Source organism: Neolamprologus multifasciatus, chromosome 11 (assembly GCF_963576455.1).
Source record: "Neolamprologus multifasciatus chromosome 11, fNeoMul1.2, whole genome shotgun sequence".
NCBI lineage: Eukaryota > Metazoa > Chordata > Actinopteri > Cichliformes > Cichlidae > Neolamprologus > Neolamprologus multifasciatus.
This window is the reverse complement of record NC_140449.1, coordinates 3,924,966-3,935,508: the sequence shown is the minus strand read 5'-3', so window position 1 is coordinate 3,935,508 and position 10,543 is coordinate 3,924,966. Positions and strand designations below refer to the sequence as shown.

The 10,543-nt window shown below is 43.8% G+C and overlaps 1 protein-coding gene and 1 long non-coding RNA gene across 2 annotated transcripts; both read left to right on the top strand.

Moving 5' to 3' along the window:
• The first annotated feature begins 2,599 nt into the window (after positions 1–2,599).
• On the top strand, positions 2,600–4,252 carry LOC146507625 (zinc finger CCHC domain-containing protein 12-like). The gene has a single exon (XM_085178114.1). It carries the CDS (start codon positions 2,600–2,602, stop codon positions 4,250–4,252), a length of 1,653 nt encoding a protein of 550 aa, XP_085034240.1.
• A 4,854-nt stretch (positions 4,253–9,106) lies between these two features.
• On the top strand, positions 9,107–10,290 carry LOC146507624 (uncharacterized). Its single transcript, XR_014876734.1, has 2 exons — positions 9,107–9,407; positions 9,962–10,290. It is a non-coding gene; the product is annotated as an uncharacterized LOC146507624 (long non-coding RNA).
• Positions 10,291–10,543: the final 253 nt, after the last annotated feature.

Here is a 10,543-nt window from a genome sequence, read left to right as displayed (position 1 = left end):
GCTTGCCATCACCAGTGTGTGAATGTGTGTGTGAATGGGTGGATGACTAGATATGTAAAGCGCTATATAAATACAGGCCATTTACCAACACATTAACTACACAAGACAACACATTAACTACACAACACTACACACTAACTACACAAGACAACACATTAACTACACAACACTACACACTAACTACACAAGACAACACATTAACTACACAAGACAACACACTAACTACACAAGACAACACACTAACTACACAAGACAACACATTAACTACACAACACTACACACTAACTACACAAGACAACACATTAACTACACAACACTACACACTAACTACACAAGACAACACATTAACTACACAAGACAACACATTAACTACACAAGACAACACATTAACTACACAAGACAACACACTAACTACACAAGACTACACACTAACTACACAAGACAACACATTAACTACACAATGGGCGATCGTGGCTCAAGAGTTGGGAGTTCGCCTTGTAATCGGAAGGTTGCCGGTTCGAGCCCTGGCTTAGACAGTCTCGGTCGTTGTGTCCTTGGGCAAGACACTTCACCCGTTGCCTACTGGTGGTGGTCAGAGGGCCCGGTGGCGCCAGTGTCCGGCAGCCTCGCCTCTGTCAGTGCGCCCCAGGGTGGCTGTGGCTACAATGTAGCTTGCCATCACCAGTGTGTGGATGTGTGTGTGAATGGGTGGATGACTAGATATGTAAAGCGCTATATAAATACAGGCCATTTACCAACACATTAACTACACAAGACAACACATTAACTACACAAGACAACACATTAACTACACAACACTACACACTAACTACACAAGACAACACATTAACTACACAACACTACACACTAACTACACAAGACAACACACTAACTACACAAGACAACACATTAACTACACAACACTACACACTAACTACACAAGTCAACACATTAACTACATGTAACCCAGTGTTAAAAACAGGATTAAAAGTATAAATATTGATAAAAACAAAGTTAATTATAATAAATACTGATAAAGCATGTAAACATAAGTTTAATTAATATGTACATATGTTATATGTAATGATATATATATAAATGATGTGGGGGCAGGACTAGTCCTGTAGAGTGTTTGTCAGATCCACTGAGCGACCAATCATTGGCCGGTCTGACCCTCCCCCAGTCTGTGCGCTGCTCAGACACCTGTGTGTGCCTTCGTGTGCCAGTCAGATACGCCAGAGACACAGACGGTGAAAGATCAGTTTACCCGTGCAGCGAAGAAGCTAGCTGGATAGTGAAAATCCTTTTTTCGGCGAGAATAATAAGGGTGATACTGTATTCCATTACTGTATTACTGTATTACTGTATTCTGTGAGCCAGCGTGAGCACTGTGAAGCCCCGTGCAGCAATTGTTGCTTCACATGGTAAGTCCCAGGCAGCACACGTGCGCTAGCATAGCATGCTACTTGCCGCTAGCTCCGATGCTAACTTCCGTTAGCCATTTTGCAATGAAAGTGCCTTTTCCGAGGCTAAAGCAATTAGCACTGAGTCTGCTGCACTTTATACGAGATGTTCTTTAAAGGTTTATGTCACATTACTGTGGTATTAATGTATAATGTATGGTTTTGTGCGAAGTTGTTATGTTAGCACATGTTCACTTTTCTCATGGTGCTAATTATAGTTCTGCACACTAAGTATTAGCAACGTGAAACTAAGTGCCTTCACTTGCACTTTACCTAGCTGAAACTTGATAAGTCTCAAGCCAATGTGTATTTTTAATGCACTGCTGAGCTATTTTGTATTATTTTAAATGTGTGTTTCCTATGCACTTTTTCCCTTTTGAAATTAGAATAATTTGTTGTACAACATAGAATATTTTTAAAGAAATTTAGAAACACTACAAGCAACCAGTAGTAATAATAAGTTATAGATATGATAGCTTAAATGTTGAACTACTGTGTTCTGGCCTGGTCCCCAGGTCAGGTTTTTTCCCTTTGCTTATTTGGATTGGATTGGTTTTGAGGACCTGAGAAGAATCGAGGATCCCTTTTCCAGTACTGGATGGCGAGCCCAGCCCAAAGAGCCGGATGAACTGGTAGATTGTAACCCGACTGGTTACAAACACACTGAGTGACTAGTGAACATTGAAAGACTGAAATTGACTTTGAAAAAGACACAAAAGACAATATATCCTTGGGTCGACTATTTGTGGGGTTTATTTTATTTTGTTTTCAAGAAGCGCGCTCTACTTTTGTTAAATGTGCACAACTTTAATAATTGCTAATAAATGCAATTGTGTTTTCTACACCTACTGTGTACAAGTCCTCTGTTGTCATACACCCTTGGCTCCTACGAATCTAGAACCTGTCTGATCTGGTCCATATTTCCCTTCTGTCCTCGTACTGTGGTTAAAGGTAACTATACTGTCAGTACTACAGGCAAAGAAGGCAAGAAGTAGCACTAACAGGTCTTAAATGCCCATTACTAGTATTGCACCACCAGTGTTACATAAGTAAAAAAGTGGCGAGCCAGCCAGGAGCCTAGAGTGTTGTGTGACAACATTGGAATCCTGTTTGACCTTTGATCAGATACTGTGAAAATGGATTTTGTCGAGAAGTATGCCGTTAAAGTACCAAATGCCATTATTGTTAGTGGTGTTACAGATAGAGAGAAAGACAAAGAGGTATTTGAGTTTCTGGAGCAACATGGCACTATTCGTAGAGTACTCGCTGTCGATGATGACTCTTCCGCGTTCCACAAAAGTCATATTGTAGAGTTCGAGTCCGGTGCAGCCGTTGAAATATTAGCACCTAAGCTGCCTTACCTCTTACAGTCCACTGACAATCCAGATGTCAGTTACCGCATTCGAGCCTTAACTGACGTCTATACTAAGACCGTAGGGGGTAGTGTTACTGAGGCTTACATTAGCAACCTGAAGGGTTTAGCCAAGTTAAGTGGGAAGGATTTCGAAGAAGTGTTGCGGGAGGCCCTGTCCACAATAGGGAAGACCATTGAAGCTGCTGAGACAGCTGAGATAAACCTCGAAAATGATGCTGCTGATCAGACTTGCCCTGTGGTAGGATCCACACAACTTGGAGCCTCACCTTCAGTCTTAACTGAACTGCCTCACCCTCCTGAACCCATTCAGGGTGCATTCCAACGCCCCATGAGACCAAACTTGACACCTCAAATATTGAGCCCAACTGACCTCAACCCACCAGAGGTTCAGAAAGTAGTAGTCGAGCATGTTGTCAAGAGTGTTGAAAAGACATCACATGCTCACTCTACATTAAGACTCAGAGCTTTCTCTGGCAAGATGCCCAGACCTTACAGCGAAGCTGACTATGAAACATGGCGTTCTCATGTTGACTTGTTGATGGAAGATGCTTCTTTGTCCGAGTTGGAAAAAACTCGTAAGATTCTTGAAAGTCTCCTTGCTCCCGCTTCTGATGTCATCCGCCCTCTTGGGCCAGAAGCCACTCCTGCAGACTATCTTAAACTTCTGGATTCAGCTTTTGGCACCGTCGAAGATGGTGAGGAACTGTTTGTACGCTTCATGAACACCTTCCAAGATCACGGTGAAAAGCCCTCTGCTTATCTGCTTCGTTTGCAGGTGGCAGTCAGTCACACCGTGCGCAGAGGTGGGCTTGAACCACATGAAGTAAATAAGCAGCTTCTTAAACAGTTTTACAGAGGCTGCTGGGATGATAACTTGCTAACAGAGTTGCAATTGGAGCTAAAGCATAAGGAGCCACCCACTTATGCGGAGCTATTGCTTCTCCTGCGTACTGCAGAAAACCGACAAGAAGTTAAAAACACGCGAATGAAGAAACACTTTAGCGCCACAAAACCAAAAGCAGTGTCTCATGAACAGACGGTCACTGAAACAAATGCAGATGTTCGTCAAGCAGAGTCAGATAGTCTAGAAGAGCTGAAGAAACAAGTTGCCGATCTAAAAAGCCAATTAGCTGCCGTTGTGAAGCCAAAGAAACAAGCAACACTGAAGACAGTTCGAACAAGGAAACCTGAAAATAAAAAACCTGACCATGTCAAACCTGAAAACTCACCCCCACCCAGCCGCCCCAGTACTAGGCCCAAGCCCTGGTATTGCTTCCGCTGTGGGGAAGATGGACATATAGTAGCCACTTGTGAGTCAGAGCCCAATCCTGCCCTTGTAGTTGCAAAACGAAAGGAATTAAGAGTGAGAAGGCAGATATGGGACAGGCAGAATGACCAGCTTCCTTTAAACTAAATTCTGCCTCCGTTGCGGGACAAATGGAGGCTGATGCTTTGTTAACCCGTCCCACCCAGGTTAAACAAAAAGCTTCACCTAAAAAGCGTGCCAGCCTAAAGTCACACACAAGAACAGATTCCTTCGACTTTCCTAAAGGTCTAATTGGTACAAAGAGTACTGCACAAGTGAAAGTTAATGGTCACACAGTGAGTTGTTTGCTAGATACTGGTTCCCAGGTGACTACAGTCCCCGAGTCCTACTATCGTCAGCATTTGTCCTCTCATGAGATTAAGCCATTGTTTGAACTTTTAGAAGTTGAGGGTGCCAACGGTCAGTCTGTGCCTTACTTAGGCTACATTGAACTGCATGTCACTTTCCCAAAAGACTTCCTTGGCATTGAAGCTGAAGTGCCGACACTTGCCTTAGTTGTCCCCGATGTGCGCACAGCTTCTCAGTCCTTAGTGCTAATTGGGACAAACACATTAGATGTACTTTATGAGCTGTACTCTGACACATGCCATGAACTGCAGCTGAACCTGCCATATGGTTATAGGGCAGTTCTAAAAGTTCTTGAGTCACGACACAAACAGTCCAAAGACAGTAGTCTTGGTTTAGTGACGATGCACAACAAAGAGCCACAGTTGATTCCAGCAGGCCAAACTGTTGTTCTAGATGGTGCTGTGGCTGTGTCAGCCGGTAACGGTGAGAAGTCTGTCTTGTTAGAGTATCCACGAATGTCAGCCTTACCTGGTGACATCCTTGTGAAACCTTGTCTCATAGACCTACCTGAACGAGCACCTTACCTTGTTCCAGTTATACTTACCAATGAATCCGAACATGATGTGACAGTCCCTCTAAATTGTGTCATCGGAGAAGTCAGTGCATATCAAAGAGTTCTATCTCACGAACACTCTGTGAGAACTCCAAGATCCCGAACTGAGCAGAAGTCAAATGTAACATATAACTTTGACTCTTCCCCTATTAGCGCTGAATGGAAGGAGCGCATAACCGAAAAGCTAAGCCAAATGCCTGAAGTGTTTGCACAGAATGATCTCGACTTTGGAAAGACGGATCAAGTGAAACACACAATCAGATTGTCAGATGAAACACCGTTCAAGCATAGAGCGCGTCCCATACATCCGAACGACCTGGAAGCAGTCCGTAAGCACCTCAAAGAACTGCAAGAAGCTGGCGTGATCAGAGAATCTACCTCCCCTTTCTCTTCACCCATTGTAGTCGTGCGGAAGAAAAATGGTGAAGTCCGCCTCTGTATCGACTACAGAAAGCTTAACGCGCAGACTATAAAAGATGCTTACGCTCTCCCCAATTTGGAGGAAACGTTTTCCACCTTGATCGGGTCGCAATGGTTCTCTGTCCTGGATTTAAAATCTGGGTACTACCAAATTGAGATGGAGGAGCTGGACAAACCAAAGACGGCGTTCGTATGTCCCATCGGCTTTTGGGAATTTAATAGAATGCCCCAAGGCATTACAAACGCCCCCAGCACATTCCAGCGGCTCATGGAGAAATGTATGGGTGACATGAACCTGCGTGAGGTGATCGTGTTTCTTGATGACATCATTGTATTCTCCAAGACACTTGAAGAACATGAGGCTCGCTTAATGAAAGTTCTTGATCGCCTGAAAGAATATGGGCTCAAACTCTCACCCGAAAAATGCAAGTTTTTCCAAACTTCTGTCAGATATCTTGGGCATATTGTGTCCAGCAAGGGAGTGGAGACTGACCCTGAAAAGGTGGAAGCCTTAAGTACCTGGCCTGTGCCCCGTGATCTTAAACAGCTCCGCTCATTCTTAGGCTTTTCAGGGTACTACAGGCGGTTCATTAAGAACTATTCGAGTATCGTTAAGCCCCTCACTGACTTAACATCAGGCTACCCTCCTTTGCGCAAAAGCACAAAGCCTAAAGCTAAGTCTGTCCAGTACCATGACCCTAAGACACCTTTCGGCGAACGATGGACTCCCTCTTGTTATCTTGCTTTCAAAACCATCATTGAAAAGCTCAGTACTGCGCCTGTATTGGGTTTTGCTGACCCTAAACTGCCATATACGCTCCATACCGACGCCAGCACTACAGGGCTTGGCGCCGCGCTCTATCAAGAGCAGAATGGCCAGACCAGGGTGATAGCTTATGCAAGCCGTGGGTTGTCTAGGAGTGAATCTCGTTATCCCGCCCATAAGTTAGAGTTCTTAGCCTTGAAGTGGGCAGTGACGGAAAAGTTTGCAGATTACTTATATGGAAATCAGTTTATTGTCGTAACAGACAGTAATCCTCTGACATACATATTAACTACTGCTAAGATGGATGCCATGAGTTACAGATGGCTAGCTGCCCTGTCAACGTTTAGCTTTAAGCTCCAGTACAGAGCAGGCAAGCTTAACTCAGATGCAGATGGCCTTTCTAGACGGCCACATGGCGAGTTGCTTAACGACGCAGTGTCCCAAAAAGAGCTTGACCGCATACAGCAGTTCACACAGACTCACCTGTCCCTACCTGACAGCAGTTTAAGTCCTGAAGTAGTGTCTGCTATTTGTGAGAAACACCTTGTATGCAGCTCTCAAAATGACACCATCCCTTTGGTTCACTCGCTAGCCATTTCTGCAGCTGCCATTCCAGGTGACTTTGTCAATGAAAATGACTGTGGTGGTCTTCCTGTTATACCCCATATGTCCCCTGAACAGATCACAAACGAACAAAGAACAGACCCTTGTCTGAGGGAAGTTATTGCACAAATTGAAACTGGAGAAAAGGTCCCACCAACTGTGCGAGCTGAACTTCCTGACATCAACCTTCTACTCCGAGAGTTCAATCGATTGGAGATGCACAATAACATCCTGTACCGAACTCGCCAAGATGGAGGAGATGTTACTTACCAGCTTGTCTTACCTGAACAGCTCCGTGACCCAGTCTTCCAAAGCCTCCACTGTGACATGGGCCACTTAGGCACTGAACGTACCTTAGATCTTGCCCGAACAAGGTTCTATTGGCCTCGCATGGCAGCATATATAGAACATAAGATCAAAACATGCAACCGCTGTGTAAGACGTAAAACTCCTCCCGAAAAAGCAGCTCCACTTGTGAATATCAAATCCACCAGACCCCTCGAATTAGTCTGCATGGACTTCCTGTCCATTGAGCCTGATCGAAGTAATGTAAAGGATGTGCTTGTATTAACCGATCATTTCACGAAATATTCATTAGCCATCCCTACCAGCAATCAGAAAGCTCAGACCGTTGCAAAAGCCCTTTGGGACAACTTCATAGTCCACTACGGGATACCCGAACGATTGCATAGCGATCAAGGCCCCGACTTCGAGTCCCACATTATCCAAGAGCTTTGCAAGATCATGGGCATTCGCAAAATCCGGACAACACCCTATCACCCCAGAGGGAACCCGATAGAACGTTTCAATAGAACGCTACTAAGTATGCTAGGTACTCTTGAGGAAAAGGACAAAACTCAGTGGCACAACTATGTCAAACCACTCGTTCATGCGTACAATTGTACGAAAAACGATACAACTGGTTTTGCCCCATATGAGTTAATGTTTGGCCGTCAGCCAAGATTGCCAGTCGATCTAGCATTTGGGCTGCCCTTTAACAACAAAAGTTTCAAGTCGCATTCTCAGTACATAACAAAACTAAAGGCAACTCTACAAGAGACCTACAAACTAGCAACAGACCATGCTAACAAAATGGCAGAAAGAAACAAAACAAGATTTGATATGCGAGTGAAACCCTCAAAACTAGAGAAGGTGACAGAGTTTTGGTGCGTGCAGTCCGTCTCAGAGGTAAGCACAAGCTAGCCGACAAGTGGGAGACTGATATTCACGTTGTGGTGAACCAAGCAGGTGACTTGCCCGTCTACAGTATAAAACCCCTAACAAAAGAGGGCCCAGTCCGCACAGTCCACCGCGATCTCTTGCTCCCTTGTGGTTTTCTTGCCCCTGTTGAGGAGAAACCTGTCCAACCAACTCATGTACGCAAACCAAAAACAAGGCAATCACCTAAACAACATGAGGAATGTGATCATTCAGAACTGGAAGATGAGGATGTGTGTTGGTTCAGAGAGGAACCTTTTCAAGAGCCCATAAAGGTTACTCGAGTCTATGAGATTCCCCAGCCAAAGACACACCCTAATGGTCACGATCATGCTGAAACTCATTTGCCCCGGGGAGACAACTTACATGAACATGACAACTTGCTTGGAGGTGACAATTTAACCAGATGTGACAACATACCTGAATGTGGAAATCCACTTGGATGTGGAAGCCTAAAGGAGAGTGGAAGCCTAGAGGAGAGTGAAACCGTGGTGGAACACTCAAACACTGACAATGAAAACGAGAGTGCCGCTAACTTACCCGATGGATCTACCTGTGATGGGCCAGTGGAAGAAGACAACTCAAATGATAATCAAGCAAACTCAAGTCAGTCAAATACTGAGAGTGAAGCCACAGAGACTGTAAGGCGCTCAGAGAGAACAAGAACCCAACCAGAACGACTGCAATATAGTCAGTTGGGAAATCCTCTTATTTCCATTGCCCAGTCCCTGTTTCAAGGTCTAAGCCTGGCTTTTACCAGTGCCTTGACAGAACAAGATTCTGTGGTCATCCCCATGAATGCTGGTTCCCCTGTCATTACCGTTTAGCTATCCCATGCAAAGGGACTTGCATGATTCTAAGGGGGGATAGTGTAACCCAGTGTTAAAAACAGGATTAAAAGTATAAATATTGATAAAAACAAAGTTAATTATAATAAATACTGATAAAGCATGTAAACATAAGTTTAATTAATATGTACATATGTTATATGTAATGATACATATATAAATGATGTGGGGGCAGGACTAGTCCTGTAGAGTGTTTGTCAGATCCACTGAGCGACCAATCATTGGCCGGTCTGACCCTCCCCCAGTCTGTGCGCTGCTCAGACACCTGTGTGTGCCTTCGTGTGCCAGTCAGATACGCCAGAGACACAGACGGTGAAAGATCAGTTTACCCGTGCAGCGAAGAAGCTAGCTGGATAGTGAAAATCCTTTTTTCGGCGAGAATAATAAGGGTGATACTGTATTCCATTACTGTATTACTGTATTACTGTATTCTGTGAGCCAGCGTGAGCACTGTGAAGCCCCGTGCAGCAATTGTTGCTTCACATGGTAAGTCCCAGGCAGCACACGTGCGCTAGCATAGCATGCTACTTGCCGCTAGCTCCGATGCTAACTTCCGTTAGCCATTTTGCAATGAAAGTGCCTTTTCCGAGGCTAAAGCAATTAGCACTGAGTCTGCTGCACTTTATACGAGATGTTCTTTAAAGGTTTATGTCACATTACTGTGGTATTAATGTATAATGTATGGTTTTGTGCGAAGTTGTTATGTTAGCACATGTTCACTTTTCTCATGGTGCTAATTATAGTTCTGCACACTAAGTATTAGCAACGTGAAACTAAGTGCCTTCACTTGCACTTTACCTAGCTGAAACTTGATAAGTCTCAAGCCAATGTGTATTTTTAATGCACTGCTGAGCTATTTTGTATTATTTTAAATGTGTGTTTCCTATGCACTTTTTCCCTTTTGAAATTAGAATAATTTGTTGTACAACATAGAATATTTTTAAAGAAATTTAGAAACACTACAAGCAACCAGTAGTAATAATAAGTTATAGATATGATAGCTTAAATGTTGAACTACTGTGTTCTGGCCTGGGCCCCAGGTCAGGTTTTTTCCCTTTGCTTATTTGGATTGGATTGGTTTTGAGGACCTGAGAAGAATCGAGGATCCCTTTTCCAGTACTGGATGGCGAGCCCAGCCCAAAGAGCCGGATGAACTGGTAGATTGTAACCCGACTGGTTACAAACACACTGAGTGACTAGTGAACATTGAAAGACTGAAATTGACTTTGAAAAAGACACAAAAGACAATATATCCTTGGGTCGACTATTTGTGGGGTTTATTTTATTTTGTTTTCAAGAAGCGCGCTCTACTTTTGTTAAATGTGCACAACTTTAATAATTGCTAATAAATGCAATTGTGTTTTCTACACCTACTGTGTACAAGTCCTCTGTTGTCATACACCCTTGGCTCCTACGAATCTAGAACCTGTCTGATCTGGTCCATATTTCCCTTCTGTCCTCGTACTGTGGTTAAAGGTAACTATACTGTCAGTACTACAGGCAAAGAAGGCAAGAAGTAGCACTAACAGGTCTTAAATGCCCATTACTAGTATTGCACCACCAGTGTTACATACACAACACTACACACTAACTACACAAGACAACACATTAACTACACAACA

Excerpts from the sequence above, each read along its gene's own strand:
- LOC146507625 (XM_085178114.1), top strand. The coding sequence starts at position 2,600 with ATGGATTTTGTCGAGAAGTATGCCGTTAAAGTACCAAATGCCATTATT.